At 33.1% G+C, this 18,170-nt stretch overlaps 1 protein-coding gene across 6 annotated transcripts in view; it reads right to left on the reverse strand.

Moving 5' to 3' along the window:
• Positions 1 to 747: 747 nt before the first annotated feature.
• Positions 748 to 18,170, reverse strand: part of mpdz (multiple PDZ domain crumbs cell polarity complex component) — a 65,709-nt gene continuing 48,286 nt past the window's right edge. For 3 of the 6 annotated variants that reach the window (XM_026215741.1, XM_026215740.1, XM_026215738.1), the window contains 21 exons: positions 16,518 to 16,589; positions 15,296 to 15,467; positions 13,766 to 13,962; positions 13,118 to 13,209; positions 12,958 to 13,030; positions 11,457 to 11,510; positions 11,314 to 11,376; positions 10,432 to 10,506; positions 9,626 to 9,788; positions 9,383 to 9,528; positions 8,187 to 8,270; positions 7,924 to 8,117; positions 6,031 to 6,178; positions 5,443 to 5,529; positions 4,213 to 4,294; positions 4,101 to 4,138; positions 3,844 to 3,966; positions 3,638 to 3,742; positions 3,045 to 3,133; positions 2,341 to 2,464; positions 748 to 2,257 (listed from right to left, as the gene is read on the reverse strand). In XM_026215741.1, coding sequence (XP_026071526.1) covers positions 2,111 to 2,257; positions 2,341 to 2,464; positions 3,045 to 3,133; positions 3,638 to 3,742; positions 3,844 to 3,966; positions 4,101 to 4,138; positions 4,213 to 4,294; positions 5,443 to 5,529; positions 6,031 to 6,178; positions 7,924 to 8,117; positions 8,187 to 8,270; positions 9,383 to 9,528; positions 9,626 to 9,788; positions 10,432 to 10,506; positions 11,314 to 11,376; positions 11,457 to 11,510; positions 12,958 to 13,030; positions 13,118 to 13,209; positions 13,766 to 13,962; positions 15,296 to 15,467; positions 16,518 to 16,589 — 2,328 coding nt within the window. In that variant the 3' untranslated portion in view covers positions 748 to 2,110. The remainder of the gene's footprint in view (positions 2,258 to 2,340; positions 2,465 to 3,044; positions 3,134 to 3,637; positions 3,743 to 3,843; positions 3,967 to 4,100; positions 4,139 to 4,212; positions 4,295 to 5,442; positions 5,530 to 6,030; positions 6,179 to 7,923; positions 8,118 to 8,186; positions 8,271 to 9,382; positions 9,529 to 9,625; positions 9,789 to 10,431; positions 10,507 to 11,313; positions 11,377 to 11,456; positions 11,511 to 12,957; positions 13,031 to 13,117; positions 13,210 to 13,765; positions 13,963 to 15,295; positions 15,468 to 16,517; positions 16,590 to 18,170) is intronic. The other 3 variants (XM_026215743.1, XM_026215742.1, XM_026215739.1) reach the window with 1 other exon arrangement.

Genomic DNA, 18,170 nt, shown 5'->3' on the forward strand with positions numbered 1-18,170 from the left:
TTCATTTACAGTCATGCGTTCAACAGACCCCACTGTATCATGTGTGTGACTCCTCGTCTGAAGAGCCAGCAGTGTGAGTGTGATCTCGTTCGTCTGTGTGGATGAAGTGGATGTTGTTATAGGTGACTGTATTCTGGGATTGTTTTTGAATCTTGAAGAACAGATATACTGAAATAAAAGTCTATTCATATTTGTAATTTACACTTTTTTTCATTTTTGTTTTGCATTTTATGAAGCGATTGTCATCATGCAAGTTGCTTCAAAAAGAGATGAAATGAAAGCGATTTTTGTGTGCTGAAGGTCACTTTTATTTGTGTTTGTAGTGAAATCCAATACTGTATCAGAGGAACATGACAATATAACAAAATATATCACAGTAGTTTGTTCTACATCCAGCAGCAAACGTCTCCGGTGAAGGCAAACGTTCAGAAACGTCGTTAAATGCACTGATGCTTGTTTTCTTTTCAAATAAATCATCAGTATCAGCACATTGCTCACACAACACACACACACACACACACACACTGCTTCTACCAATATCAAACCGTCTGTATAGTAGAAGTTTTCTTTAATAAGCAAAGGTGGTTGCTCAAATATTTAGAGCCAACAATCAGTATAAATTGTCTTGATTAAAATCAAGTGTGTGTGTGTGTGTGTGTGTGTGTGTGTACTCATTCAGGACTCTCACCCTATTGCCCCATCAGTATATATGTTTTTTTTTTGCAGTGTAATACTAGGAGTAATGCTATTTTTTTATATATATATAATTTTTACATTTTCTTTCCTAACAGTGGTGTGTAAAATTGAGATCCTTCAATCGTAAGGTGCTCTGTATTTTTGCTCTTTGCCCACTGCTGCTATAGACAATAGACTATTCAATAAGTTTTTTTTCCCCCATGACTAACTACACAAAATGTCATTGATTTATTCCCTCCGAACACCACTGATGGTGAGTTTTTAACCTTTCTGTTGTGTCTTGGGTTAAACTGTTTATTTCGTGTTGAAATTTTGTACATTTTCCCTTATTAAGGGACATGGATGTGCATGCAAACGTTTGACACACAGCTGAGTTTTGGAAAGGCAGGTCAATATGAGCCTCGCTGGTTTCCTGCAGTTTGCCAAAAATCTCAGTCAAAAAACAGAAAATCTTTGTTAAAGCATGTCAAACACTAAAATATATTTAAATGTATGAAATATACAACTCTTGAGTTTAGTCAAAATTGAAGATTTGTCTTCTGAATTGCTCAAGGAAAATTCACTTTTTTTTTTTACTATAGTTGAGTTTGTGAATAAAAGTACAAAATTATGGCAACACTTTACAATCGGGTTCATTAGTTAACTACTCTAGTTAACATAAACTACACATGAACAATCAACAGCATTTATTCATCTTAGATGGTTAAATTCATCATTTACTAATGCATTATTAAAATCAAAAGTTGATAACAGTAGTTAATGCACTGTGAATTAATAATGAACGACTGTATTTTCATTACCTAACATTAACAAAAATGAATAAATACTGTAATAAATGTATTGTACATTGTTTGTTTATGTTAGCTAATACATGAACTAATGGAACCTTAGAGTAAAGTGTTACCCAAATTACAAAACCAAAAAATGCAAAGTACAAATAGCAATAATTAGTGCACTAAATACAATATATTTTTTTTACTATTTATACTTGGAATTATTTGCAAGTGTTCAACTGCACGCAGACATGAGAAAATGTATATATTTTGGACAAACTGACCCTTAACACAATAGAAATAATGTTTTAAAAAATGTTTTGCACAGTTGATTTTTGGCAAATTGCATGGAAACCAATGGAGCTCACCCAGTTTTTTAACGCAACAGGAAAGAGATATTTGTGCATTTTCTAATTCTGAAATGATGGGAAAGTACATTATTACGGGTTGTGTCACACAGCTGTGTGCACTTTCAGCATTTTAAAGGACAAATACGTGTGTGTGTGGATCGTTTCTGCATTCTCAACGTAGTACGGCAGATTGTAGCAGTCTGCTGGATCCTCCACAAACTAGCAGTAAACAATGCTCTCATTTGTAGTGTCTGAAACATCTACAGGACCTGTGTGTGTGTGTGTGGGTGTTCATGACAGCACAGTGAGTGTGACGGCTCCTTTGGTTTTCTTCAGGATACAGACGGCCTCCTCATGAGTGACTCCGTCCAGACTCTGGCCGTTAACAGCGATGATTTGATCCCCGCGTTTCAGACGCCCGTCCTCCGCCGCGGCCCCCTGCACACACACATCAGATAATAATGTTTCTATCTGTCTCGTGGCATCAGTGGATGAACACACTCGCTGTGTGAAAGCGTTACCTTGCTGAAGACGGTTTTGACGTAGATGGGAAGGTCACCGTGAGGACTGCCGAATCCACCCACGATACTGAAGCCCAGTCCGTCAGGCCCTCGCTCCAAACTGATGCTCTTACACTGCGGAGGACTGCACACACACAGATGAAGAGAGTGATGTTCTGATTTTAAATCACATTATTTTATACCCATAAAAACAGGGGCATGATTAGAAGAGAAAAGTACTTTTTGACAAGAGAGGGTTCGATTAGGACATTTTTCTGACCATATATATTTCTTACCTGACATGCAATTGTATTTATTCATTCATTCATACTCATAGTTTTGCTAATGTAACCAGTTATTGACTCTCCTCATACAATGACATTGGGTGTTAACCTTAAAAACTAAAATAATAATAATAAAAAAATCAATGCATTCATAGTTAAAGATCAAAAAAGTTTTGGCTGAAATCGAATGATGTTCTCTGTAAAAATGTGTGAAAATGCGAGAATTCGTGGAGATCTGGATTTAAAAAGAGATAAATTATCTGGCAACCGCAACCCTGAAAGCTTTATTAGAAATAAAGGTGACTTGAATACAGAAAGGAATTGAGATTCAGGATAAACAAACCATTATTAGTTGACTCACTAAAGCCAGTAGTAAGAGTCACATTTGGCACGTGATGAATATTATTTTATGAGGCTAAAGAGAGAGTTTTGTGCACAAACCCCAGGTCATCGTGGAAAATGCTGCTGGCTGAGAGTCCTGCTGTCTGCTCTGCTGACGGTCCAGTCACTGTTGTATCGCCAGCAACCACCTACAAAGTAATTAATACTTCATGTATTTGTTCTTATTTTACTGGTTACTTGTCATTTTTTATTCAATTCAAAGTTTGAAATCAAACTCGTGCTACTGCAACAAAATTCCCCAACTGTCAAATCAAACATACACTGAGTGAGCAAAAGTTCTAATGGTAATAAAACAATGTTTACATATGAATTAAAGCATTCATTAATCTTAATCAATTAATCAAATCTGTAACATAGATTGGTCTCTTCAGCAGATATTAGCCTACTGATTGCCACCATTGATGAACAGTACATTCTGCGGTTCTTCCAGGTTGTACCGAATATCGATACTTTTCAAAGTATCATATCGAAGTTAGAAATTCGAGTATTGTGACAAAATACATTTCATTTAATTGTTAAGATTTAGAAAACATGCCATTCAGTTCAAAATCAAGAGTATTCTTTTATTTTAGTAATGTATGCTTAAGTGAATGCTGTTTTTTTTTCACAGTGGATATCGTGTTGTTTTCTACCTGTAGCTGAATGATTCCTGTCGTGTTCTTCAGCAGTGAAACAGCTTTATTGTGAGACATTCCCTCAGTCGAGTCTCCACAGATAGACACAATCCTGTCTCCAATCTATTACACACACAAACACACACATATTAAACCCAAGAGACTGCGATTCACAAATACACACCAGCTTCAGATGTTAAACACACACACACACACACACACACCCAAAGTTTCTGCGTCTGAGCTGCCAAGCCGCTGGGGTTCATCATGGCGATGAATATAGGCACATCACCCAGAGGACTGCCGACTCCTCCAGCTATACTGATGCCCAGAGAGTCTGACGGGCCCTGAGACACACACACACACACACACACACACACACGAGAAACAATGAATGAGTCTCACAGCCTAGACACATGACCCAAAATATCCGATTTTATTGGTTATTTAAATGGTTTATTGAAAAAAAAAAAATACAGACCTTTGTGAATTCCACCGTCCTGACGTCTCTATCCAGCACTGCAAGGCAAGAAGGGAAAGGCTTAAAATCAAGAATGGAGCATGAATCCTAACGTTGAGCGGTTTGTTCTTACACTCGTGTGTTTTCTCGGTGTCTCCCTGTAAAGCTGCAGAGCTGGAGAGAGGAGTGACCTTCCCGCTGTCCGTCTCGCTGGTCTGAAAACACACAGATATTTCACACATCTGAGCGCATACACACCAAACACAGAAAGATTGATTTCAACCATTCATTTCACTGCAATTTTAATCTTTGGCATGGCCTTCCTCAGTCAATATTTAAGATATAAAATTATATTTTTACAGAATGTTCTACATCTTTATAAAGGATGATTTTATGTAGAATATAGTAAATCACAAACACAGGGTTGCTGGGTTTTCACAGACAGGGTCGCAAAAATAAATACAACTGAAATAATTTAAGCTGAAGAGCTAATGTGACTAAGACTGAAAAAAATTATAATTATAAAATATAATACTAATAATACTAATAAATGAAAATTTAATTATTTACTAAAACTTGAAATTGAAAAATAAAAGCTAATATAAAATAATAAAAAAACTATATAAATAATACATGTAAGAATAATATATAAAATAAATAAATACAATAGTATAACATTTATTTATTTTGTACATATTCTATCACTACCTTTTATCCTTTAATTAATTTCAATACTATTCTATTTAGTATATTGTTTTATTATATTTTAATTGTCATTTTGTATTATATATAAATTATTGCATTCCTTTATTCTAGTTTTATACATACTTATACATTTCTTCCCATTTTTTTTTTTTGTAATGGTGTGTTTGTTAAAAAAGCAGTTCACTGCGTGTCATACTATGGATGGTTATGCATATGACAAATAAAAATGTGATTTGAAATAATAAATAATACATATAATAATAATAAATATAAAATAAAGTATAAATAAGGTAACACTTTACAATAAGGTTTCATTATTTAACATTAGTTAACATGAACTATACTTATACTTACTAATACATCATTCAAATCAAAAGTTGTATCTGTTAACATTAGTTAATGCAGTGTGAACAAACATTAAAATCCATTAACTAATGTTAACAAATGAGATATTATTGTAAAGTGTAACCATTAATTCTGCTATAATAACGCAGGTGCACACTTAAATAAGACCCACTCCAACTATTCACAGATGTCAAACCTGCTTAAAATCTGACGAGCGTAGTGTTCGAGAACAAACTCGCTGATTGTGTGAGAGTGTGTTTAGGGATCATAGCTTCAGATGAATGAGTCTTAAACAGCAGGATGTGCGTCTGACCTGACTGCTCTGAGACAGACGGCGCTCCGAGTGGAATGGCCCCGCCTTAAAACGGCCCACCTCCAATCTGATTGGTCCAGCACAACTCTGAGGGACATCCAGATCGGTTCATGTGAGTGATGCATTGTTCTCACATTTACACCAGATCAAACACATTTACGATGAACAATTCTCAAATCTTATCGCACATTACTTCCTCAGCTTTTCACCAGGGTTAGATTTGTTAACAAAAGACTAGAACTAAAACTTGAAACTTGAAACTCTAAATAAATACAATTAAACATTAAAATATAAAAAAAAAAAACTTAACCTTGTTTTAATTAAATTTTAATTAAAAAAAATAATAATATTACCATGTAGACAAAAAGATAAATGATACAAATTACAAAAGCACAACAAATTTACTAAAATAAAATGTTATTTTTTTTTCAAAATGTTAGCAAAAACCACTGGTTTCACAAGGTTCATAACGTTTAAGCTAAAAACTAAAGTGATTTCTATACAAAACAAACTTTTGATTATCCATCTGAATGTCTGAAGATCTTTCAGTAGTAATCAAATGGAAAAGGCAGTGCTTCTGACGTTCACCTTGAGCAGCGCGGCCACGTACTCTTGTGTGGCTGAACGAACATCCTCGCCGTTAACCGAGAGGATCTGATCTCCCTGCATCAGCCGTCCATCCGTCTCCACCGCTCCACCCTTCACAATGTCCGAGACGAACACCCCTGTGTCGCTCCTGAGACAGAGACGGAGTTAATCACTGACAGAGACACACAGCTGAACATGCATTATGAGCACTTGTGAAAAAAGATTGGGACCCACTTCATATTAAGTGGCCTTAACTACTATGTACTTACATTTTAATTAATAATTTAGTACAATGTACTTATTGTGTACATACATGTTTTTACATTGTACTTATATTTAAAAAAAACTAGGCTATATGTAATTAAATCTGTATTTAATTTCTGTAATTACATTTATAATTACACTGTTGACCCATACTTTACACCTTAACCCACCCTTAAACTTACCCATACCTCCAACCCTCTCCCTAATCTTACCCCTATCCCACCTCAATAGCAGCAAAAGTGTTTTACAATACAATATGAACACAATAAGTACATTGTACTTATTTTTTTATGTAAGTACATAGTAGTTAAGGCCACCTAATATAAAGTGGGACCAAAGATTGTGTACCATTTAAGTTGTATAAAATTTGATTGAATGTGCACTTTATATTCAAAAAATAAAATCGCCACTAAAGTGCCTTAAAGAGAGACACTTTCATGACTGTTTCTGAACACACTTAAGTACACTTTTAAAAAATGACCTTTGTAATAATTTCAAACTTTAAAATGCATTTAAAAACATTATATTTGAATAATCTTCTGATGTGTTTGCAATAAATCTTTTGATGTGTTGACTAACATACTAAAGCACATGTAAAATACTTAATAATCATTTGAACTGCTAAAGGTTATTTGGTATTAAATATATTACAAATTTACACACACTCCAGTACAACTTAAGTTAAAAGTTGACTGTATTGCTAAAAGAAAAACCCACGTAAGTGCTATTAAATATGTTTATTATTGTTTATCAATAATATAACTTTTGCACATAATACTTTAGCTTGGGAAACATTTTTTCTTAACTTATTTAAAGAAAATTATATATTGCCACCATGCATTCTGAAGTATAAGTGGCTATATTTTGAAATGTACTCAAGTCCCACTTAAGTGCGTCAAAAAGTTCCGAAAATTGCATTTTATATAAATGAAAACTATAAAACATTTAATCACAATCAACATTTTAATTTTAGTGTCTGAAAAAATACCATTCAGTTCCCACTTAAGTATGTTCTTTTAAAGTCTTTTAATTCTGTAGTAAGTATTCTTTTTCAATCAAGCTAAAGTAAAGTGTTTTCTTTTTCTTTTTCACAATTGGAGTTATATCTTAATGATATCTGGCAAATCTAGAAAGTAGACTGTGTAAACAATATTTTTTTAAAAGAGATGTATGTGTATATTTTTTCATTTCATACTCATGAATCATTTTTTGCAATTTAGCAGCAGACAATGAGCACACCAGAAAGCTGATAACTCACAAATACCAGCTTTTTAAAATAACCAGTTTTAATAACCGCTTACATGCACTTCAGTAAATCACGTTTACCTGACTTCATTAATAAATCGATTTATTTCCCTGTTGTGACATCAGAACAACCATTTCCATATCCGACTACAAGCATTCCATATATTGTCAGTTTTGATGTTACATAAAGTTTGCAACATGTCAGCGAGAATAACTCATGTAAGTTGCAGAAGCATCCATTTCACATCATGCAAGAGATACTGAAGCATTTTCAGCTGTTTAGATACAGATTAAATATGGAACGCAATTCTTATCAGTGTGCAAAAATATGTGGAAACTCCAATTAACTTTACTGACTAGTCCCTTTAACTAGTGTTCTAGTACCTTCTCCCGATGATGCTGAGTCCGAGTCCGTGGCCTGGTTTCTTCTGAAGTTCGACACTCAGAGAGTCCCACAGCTCCTCCTCTTTATACTGACCCTCGTCTCTGAAGACCGTCAGACGAACACACTGCGGAGTCTGCCGCAAAACATTGATGGCCTCGTCGTGCGTCGCCACACGCAGATCCACACCGCTCACCTGAGAAGAGAACGGCTGACATCAAATCAGAGCACTAGTCAGAAGAGCGTCTGATGGTGGAGATTTTACCTCCAGAATCTGGTCTCCTGCCCACAGACGGCCGTCTTTAGATGCGGCTCCCTCCTCGTACACCTCGTGAATTATTATAGTGCCCTGAACAGACAAAAAACGTTCTTATGAATGAGTTCTTCCATCCTTGTCAACAAGAAGTGTGCTCATTGTGTTCCATGTCTGCTTTTTGTGTGCTTCAAATTTTAAAAGTATATTTAAAAAAAAAAAAACATACTTGCAGATAACATAATATTAATTAAATAAATAAAAAGCCACTTAAGTGACTTAAAGATAGTTTCATGATTATGTTCCTTAACACGCTTAAGTAAAAATTGCACAATTGAGCCAGTGTTATGATAGTATTATTTATATACACACACTTTATTATAGTGTTTATTTAGACTTTTAATTCGTTTATTTATTAGTTTGTCATTTGTATTAGTTTTGTATATTTCCTTTTAAGTTATTAATTAAATCTTTCAGAAATTTCTAATTAGCTTTTATTATTATATTTTCAGTTTTCATTTTAATGCATGAAGTTTTAATTTTAAATTTTAGAAATGGTGTAAAATGCCTTTTTCTTTTTTAACTTAATTTCATTTATATTTAATTTCAAGTTGTTTTATTTACATTTTAATTTTATTTATATTAATATTTTGAATTAGCTTTTATTATTATTATATATATACATTTTTTTTAATTGTAGTAATTTTGCTAAGCTTTTGTCATTTCTATTATTGTTTTATTTCTATTTAATTTTTATTAATATTCTTAAGGTTTTAAGTTTACATTTTCAGTTTTCATTTTAATATGTTTAGTTACTTTATTTAAAGTTTTAGTAATTGTCTAATGTTTTGTCATTTGCATATATATTTTTTTATTTCTGTATAAATATTTATTTTTTATATCAGTTTTAGTTATTTTAGAACTTAAATGTGTTATTTCAGTTAGTTGCCAAGGAAACATTTCTAAATTATGTTCTAATTAAAAAATATATATATATATTTTATTTCAGGATTATTTTGCTTAAAATATATATTTTTTTTATATATTTTTATTTTGAATTAACAATAAAAACCAACAATTGGATTTTCTTTGAGTCCCAACATTTGGAGTTTAATATATCAAACAAATGAAAGATTGGTGGAAGCTAATTTGAATTGAAATCAGGTTTGTATCAGTCGAGTGTGAAACACGTCAGTGAGTTTATTCACCAGAAGCGTGTCGCAGCCGCCCACGATGCTCAGCCCCAGTCCTGTTCTGCCCTTGCAGATCTCTATAGTGGTCTCACAGCCGGGGATGATGGGACACGTGGCCGGATCAGATGCCAGTGTCGCCGGTGTGGAGCATCTGCTCGAAGCTGCAGCAAAATAATCATCATGAGGACAAAGATCAGCTTCTGATTTATTCATCAACAAACTCTTTCCATTTTCCTCCCCGATCCCCTCCCCTCTTACTCCTGATTGGCTCTGTCTCTGATGATGTCAGAGAAACCAGCGGCAGGCTGCTTCCCATGTCTGATCCCGAGCAAATCTGATTGGACGAGGAGGGTTTGGAGGCGGAGTCAGTGCAGATGCTGAGTTTGACGGATTGCTGGCCTTTCTGCAGCAGTGACATCACCTACAACACACACACGTCACATCAGACACTGACGTTTTTGGAAATACTGAATCCTATTTACATACACTACTGTTCAAACATTTGTGGGTTGGATGGTTTTATTAATTTTTTTGTCTCTTCTGCTCACCAAGACTGCATTTATTGGATCAAAAATACAGTAAAAACTGTGAAATATTATTACAATTTAAAACAAGTGGTGTCTATGTGAATATCTGTTCAGATGTAATTTATTTCTGTGATCAAAGCTGTATTTTCAGCATCATTACTCCAGTTTGCAGTGTCACATGATCTTCAGAAATCATTGTAATATGATGATTTGCTGCTCAAGAAACATTTTTGATATTGGAGTTGAAATCGTGCTGCCCAATTTTTTTGATGAGACAATATGGTCTCAAAAGACTTATAATATAGAGGACAAAAACAATTTTGTGATACATTTAGAGCAGATTTTTGTCATTTAGATTTAGATTTTTGTTTGGCTTTATTAAAAACCGCCGTTTGGATATTCTTTTCTCCTTTTGCTTTACACAGAAGACAGAAAGTCATAGGGGTTTGGACTAACTCAGGTGAGTAAATCAGGACACAACTGCCTACTGCTTTAAACTCTTACTTAAAAACATTTCACAGCTGGAAAGAGTTTTACCTTTTCCACAGAGAGTCCCAGCACCATCTCATCATCCACTGAGAGCAGCCGGTGTCCTGCAGCAGTCTGCCCGTCCTGAAACACACGCACACACACACACACACACACACACACACACACACAGGTTTGAGATTGTGTTACTATAAAACACAGATACTCAATCAAAAGCCTTATTAAAACTAAAAGACACAGTATTAGTTCACACTAAAACACACCGATTGACATTAAGTGTGACTTTTCTTTTTATGAATTATTTACATTCACAAAGTGTGCTTGAAATGTATTATCCCATTTTCAGGCATGCTGGATTGTGATTGGTTAACAGCAGCATTTTGAGTTCAAATATTTCTGTATTAATTAAACAGGGTTACCACTGACTTAAACTAAAACCATGAAAAAAATATTTTTCGTTACTTGAAATAAAACAAACATTAGCTGAATTTAAACTTAAACTTATTTTGTTTGAGCTAGTTTGCAAGGCAATAATTCTCAGTTCGTTTAGTTGTAATTCTAAAATAACAAACTAATAAAAGTAAAACTAATAAATACTATATAGATATATTTTTAATAAATAAAAATGGCACAAAAACAAAACTATTGTTAACTGAAATTAACGTGTAAACTGAAATTGTAAAAACTAAATCAAAACGTTAACACGAACTATAACAGTTCATCAAAGATGCTAAAATAACACTTTATGTTTACTTTCCTAAAACCCTTTGCTGGTCTTATCGAACACAGTTCATCATCAGAACAGAAAACGTTGGTCTTTGTCAAACAGACAAACATTTCAAGCCCTGAATATCAGAAATATGTCACATTAGAAAAGTGAAATGAAGATCATTTCTGTGGTCTTTAATTGTGTGGCACAGTGATTCTTACCGTTCCAGCCGCTCCGTTCTCCTCCAGACTCTGAATGATGCGTCCGCTCCTGCTGTCATCCTCCTTCAGAGAGAAAGAAACACTGAACTTCAGCGCTACGGAGAGAGAAAGCACACAGAAGAGAGCAGAGGAGTGTGTCTCACCACAGGAAGAGTCACGTGCTGGATCCCATCTAGTGTTGAGCGGGCCGTCTCAGTCTACGGACCAGAAAACATGAATGATTGAACCAGAGGGTGACCGTTTGTTTGCTTAGCTTCAAATGCTGGCCCCTTACAATCTCTTAAAATCGTGAAATGGACTTATCGAGATGTAGAGGAATGCTAATGGATAGCACTATGTTTTCGAAAATAAAGTAATGAATGAAATCTTTTTATATACATCAGGAATGTTTAATGTGTGTCTGTTCGCTTCACCTTGTGAAAAAGTTGTAAACTTTGCAGTACTTAAGAGTATTTATAATGGAAATAATATACTTAAGAATGGAATATTTTCAGGCAATTAATTGCATGCTAATTGTAATAAAATTAAACTGTATTACAGTTTATATTTATATCAAATGCAATTAGTTGAACTCTAGAGTGTTTTTTCCCCATTCAACTAGGACTTAATATATAATTTTTATGCATTTCTTAATGACTTCTGTTATCTTTGAAATATGGTTAAAGTACTTCTGAATGTACTGACAAGCATTTATAGTGTAGTGTGCTTAATTGTATTGAATGTGCACTTGTAGTGTACTTCAAATTTAAAAAAATATACTTTTAAAACATTAATATATTTTAAATTCACTAAATCGCAACATCACCATCACAAATGTGTTATTACAAATATTTTAAAACATAACATACAAGTCTCGATAGAAATTATATTTTATAAAGTATATTTTTAGTTTATCATACATTTAGCAGTACTTTAACCATATTTCAAAGACAACATAATTAACAAACAAATATGTACTTAAGTCCTACTTAAGTTCAGCGAATGTCCCTTGATATAAATCAGAACTTCTATTATCTTAAAATATGGTTAAAGTACTGCTGAATGTACTGATATATTTGGGATTACACATTTGTAAGGAAGTCTCAGTTCATTGCATTTAAAAATATATTACATTCAAATGTAAAATTGAAGTACAGTACTTAACATGTCTCATCAAAAAAGTGTACTTCTTTAAAACATGACAAGCGATGATTAAAATAATGATTTAAAATTCACTTTAAAGTAAAACTTTTAATTTGACATTATTAAAGTTATTAAAGTCTTTTTATACTTAAGTGTCTCATAAACATGTCTCTCTTTAAGTCACTTAAGTCAAGTCAGCTTTACTTATATAGTGTTTTTAACAAAATAGATTGTGTCAAAGCAACTTTACAATATTAAACTATGAAAAGTGTATGTCAATAATGCAAAATGACAATAGTAAACACTCAATTTTCAACTTAAGTGGTCTTTAATTTGAATAATTTTATATTATCGGCTTCTACAGTTTTAAAAAATATATATTTTTAATATTTGAAGTACACTATAAGGGTACATTCAGTTCAATTAAGAGTACTTCTTTTTCACAAGGGTCTAAAAGTTGACTAAAACTGATTCAGAAATGAAGTAAGTAAAGGCACACAGATGTGTGTGAGTATACAGTACCTCAGTGTGTGCGTCCAGTGAGTCCGTCTCCTTCATCGGCCCGACAGCCATCTGACTCAAAGCATCTCTGTTCCTGAAACACACACAACCACGTGTCAGTCTGCAACAGGTTTCAAAATCTCTTCAGTTCAACACCTACACACCAAAACCTTCGACCTACCGGATGAAGATGATCTTGACCTTTGAAGGTGCGCTTTTAATGATGGCAGAGGCGTTCTGATGACTGCGGCCGTACAGAACCTGACAGTTTATCTGCCAAGACAATCAGGTGAATTAGAAAAAGACCTGATCTGTTTAGCATGAAAAAGATGTGTACTTGCAGATAAAATATTAATGAACTAAAAGGCCACTTTAATAACTGTTTCTGAAAACACTTTTAATGAGTGACCTTTGATATGATGCCAAATTAAAAGTTTTACTCTCAAAGTACAATTGTTTTTTAAATAGTTTTTTGATAATATTTTGTTGTATATAAATTACATTTTATTTTACCATAAATGCTTGTCAGTAAATTCAGCAGTACTTTAACCGTTATTTAAAATACAATAGAAGTAATAATGAAACGACATATAAATATGTATTTACATACCAACTTAACTGAGTCAAAAATAATTTAATATAAATTGCATTTAAAAAACGCATTTAATATAAATGTAAACTACAATATATTTTCATTTATTTGCAATTAATATGCAATTAAGTGTCTGAAAACATTACACTCAGTTCACACTTAAGTATATTCTTTTAAAGTAAAGTGATAGGTACTCTTTTTAAAAGTATGCTAGAGTGTATTTCTTTTTTCACTCACCTCTAACAGTTCATCTCCCACCACAATGTGTCCGTCTCGGCCGGCGGCGCCGTTGGGATCGATGCCCACCACAAACACACTCATGCGTGAACGATCCCGGTTCCCTGCCAGACTCAAACCCAGACCAGTGCAACCCTTCTCCAACTCAATCATGTGCAGCTGACCCGGTAAACGACCGTACCGCTCTGTTACCTTCTCTTCTCACACACACACAAACACCTGCAGTTAGATGCTTTCACTTGTAAATTACACTTGCAGAATTTCACTGCAGTCTAATAACAGATTTACACTTCAGTACATTGTGAATGTCCATAAATAAAACGGTTGCATTTTATTTTACAGTATGTGTACTAACATGTACTTATAGTGTACTTACAGTGTATTTATCTAAGAAAGTTCTGGTAACACAAGGTTACTACATGGGGTAGGGTTAGGTTTAGGGGCAGGTTCAGGGTTATTACCTAGTTATTACATAGTTATTGTAATTACTTCAATAAGTACATAGTATGTACATGAGGAACAGGACTGTAAAATAAAGTGCTACCAATAAAACTCCTGTGAAAAAGTAATGTGCTTAACTGTACTGAATGTGCACCTATATTGTATTTCACATTTGTTATTTATACTTTTAAAACTTATACTTAAGTGACTTAAACAGTGACTTTCATGACTGATTCTTACACCCACTTAAGTACATTTTTAAAAGTGCACTTTCTAATGTCAAATTAAGTTCATACATTTTAAATCATTATGTTTTAATCATCTTTTTTCATCCATTTAAGCAGTACACTTATTCTGATGTGTTGTCTAACATGCTAAACACATGGAAAGTAAAATTTTAACTGTAGTGTGCTATTCAATATTACTTTTAAAAGTTAATCTATTTTAAATGCACTAAATTACAACATCATCATCACAAATGTGTAATTACAAATATGTAAATACATGACATGACAAGTCTCAATAGAAATTATATTTTATAAAGTATATTTTTAGTTTATCATACTTTCAGCAGTACTTTAACCATATTTCAAACACAACATAATTATTAATGAAATTACAAACAAAGATGTACTTAAGTCCTACTTAAGTGGGTTGAAAACACTTCAGCTAATGTCCCTTGATTTAAATCTGAACACATTTAAATTTAATTGCAATAAAAAGCGTCTTTAAAAATATATATTAAGTTCACACTTAAGTATATTAAGTGACACATTATTTCATGGGGTCTTTGTTACACGTTACTTGTACTTACAATAGTAATAACTATACATTATGCATAATTACATGCAACTAACCCTAACCATTTAGTAAGTCTCAGTACTTAAATGTATAATTACACTATTACAAAGACTTTTAAAATAAAGTGTAACCTTAAATTATTTCCACAACAATACTCATTCAAATAATATTATTGAAAATAATAATAATATTAAGTATCCTATAATGTATTTCTTTTTCACAAGGGTCTCTCTCTGAATCTAGTCCAGTGTGATTCAGTGTGTTGATGTGTGAGTATGTGAGACTTACTCCAGCTGTATCCGTACTCATCCTCCTCTTCCTCATCAGGACCGTCATTATGAAGAACGAGTCTGTCGGGAATCTCCGTCAGCGTGTCCGAATCGGTTTCCCCGACATGTGGAACGACAGGCAGTGACAGGACGGGTGTCGACAGGAAGCTTTTTCCCTCCTCTCGATTCAGCTGGCACATATTAAAAAATATAACCCATTAAAAGATATCATTTATATCTAATTAGCATGTCATCTGTCAGCATGGCATCCTCGATTAGACCCATGAAATATGAAGCATAATGTAATCAAAATTACATTTAACACATTAATCTGTTCTTCATTTCTCAGCATGAAGAACCTACAGACCAAAACATGCTGCTGTTCTTTAAAATCCTTACAGATCATTCGTTATCCTGCTAAACTTAAGTAAGTATGATAAATATCATAGCTACAGTGTAAACTTTCGGTTACTCAACATACAATAATAAAATTACATTGTTACATTTGTAAGAGTCAAATGTTGTTCCAAATGTGATAACTTTGATATATGGAACTAAATTGGAGATGTTTCACAGAATGTTCATGCTGCTCTTTACCTTTCAGTCTGTTCTTGATACATTTTTTTTTTTGTCATTTTTTTTAATTTAAAAGCTCCTGGTCACTGTGTGGAAAAGAGCAGCAGGAGTATTCTGGTAAATATCTCCATGTGTGTTCCACAGAATAATGAAAATCATGCAGATTTATGTTTGCATGGGTAAAAATAACACGTCTTTGTGTTGTGCAAATACAAACTATTCCTTCAAAAAAGTCTGCTTTTTAGTTATGTTCATGTTTGCACATATCGGCATATACAGTTTATATATATATATATATATATATATATATATATATATATATATATATATATGAATTATTTATATACAAAATTAAATTCAATAGTGCAATGCAAAAAAATGAACTACTATAAATGTAATTTTTTTTTTAATAAATACATTTTATTTTTATTTGTATAATATTTATATATTTGTATCATTTATATATGTTACCATAGTGCAATGCAAACATTATTTTATGCATTATTATATAATTATATATAATATTACATAATTTAACAGAAAAGGAGAAAGAGGGTTTTAGGGCCATTTATATGCAAATTTTATGAAATCAGATGATCCATAACTGCATATAGGTGGGAGAGGAAACACACACACACACACACACACACACACAAGACACAAACCTTAAACGGTGTAGGAGTGAAAGGATTAGTCGGACATAGACGGAGGAAAGGTCTACTGTGAGTGTCAACGGCCTACAGAAAACAGAGAATAACCAGCACCAGTGAGACACACAGAGAGAGAGAGAGCGAGAGAGAGAGAGAGAGAGAGAGAGAGAGGGAGAGAGAAAGTGAGAGAGAGACAGAGGGAGAGCAAGTACGTGTTCAGACTAACTACAGCAGAGCACATTTAAAACATCATTTCCAGCACAAAATCTGTTCCTGAGTCAGTTTAGAACTGGCCTGAACACCAGCTGATCTACTGCTGACCTCTGACAGCTCACACACTTTCTGTCACTGATGGAATAGAACACTAGCGTACTACATAACTGAATATGAAGCAGTGTACACTGTACCGCCTGATAGTTCTGAAAACATTTCATATGCAACACTGTTTCATCACTCTGACTGTGTGTGGCGGATAGTCATCAGTTTGGAAATGAAAACAGTTAATTTTCCATTTTAATTAAATTGTATGTTTTATTTTATTAATTTATGTTTACTGTGTGCATTATAAATACAGTTTAAATAAAATAAAACATTAGATGAAAACCTTAACGTTAAAAGAATTATTTTAAAAAATATAATTTCAAGAACTAAAATTACTAAACCAAAATAATTATAAATTAAAGCTAAAAAAGAAATGCTGAATAAAAATAAAAACTGATAAAAATTACAAAAGCTAAAAATAAAAAAAATACTAAATACTATAAAAGTATATTATTAATACTAAAATAACACTGGCATGTCATCCAGTTATATGTTTACATAAATACACATACAGTACTATGCACAGTTTAGATGATATTCTGTACATTGCAGACATGGTAATAGAAGTTAGTATGTTATTCTGAACACTGTATGTTGTAGTCTCACGCAGCGCCTGAAGCATAATGCATGCAAAAACCGTGTCAGTTTAAATATGCATTGGCAGACTTTTACACAACTTCTTTTGCTAACAAATAAAGTTTTGTTTACGATGTAGTGGACTTCTATAACGAACTCGTCTGAAGAAGATCCGGTCTCTAAATTTGACAAAGTTTCCCAGATTAATGACCTTTTGAGGTCTGTATGAGACATCAGCGATGACTCCACCTTTTTATTATTAATTATGATTCATTTTGAGGCCTTATTATCCAGTCATTTGTGATTAGATACTGGATAAAATCACAGCATGCGTTTACATTCAACAGACTCGCTCTGAAATGCAAAGCTAGAGAAATCATATAACAGATATTTCCATGAGTTCTCCAAGCCTGAAAATCACAATTATAAAACTCTCCGGTATTACCAGGTTTTTCATGATTAGGAAACACTGCCTCAAGCACAACTTAGTATTAAATTTTTTAAATGAATGAATGAAACACTTGTGTGATTTACTAATTTACAGATCCTGGAACTATTTTTTTTACATTTTAGTTCTTAATTTTGGACTTAAAGATGCATTCACAAATCAGAGTTCAACTCACTGGGGGAAAATATTGTCAGTCAGTTCAATTAAAATCTTCACCAATTGATTTAATGATGAAGTAAAATAAAAAACAAAAAATTAGATGGAAAACGTAAAATAAAAAAGTTTTCTTGCAAACTGACTGAAATAAAATAAGCACTAACAAT

The sequence above is a fragment of the Carassius auratus genome, chromosome 32 (assembly GCF_003368295.1).
Source record: "Carassius auratus strain Wakin chromosome 32, ASM336829v1, whole genome shotgun sequence".
In the NCBI taxonomy this organism is placed as follows: domain Eukaryota; kingdom Metazoa; phylum Chordata; class Actinopteri; order Cypriniformes; family Cyprinidae; genus Carassius; species Carassius auratus.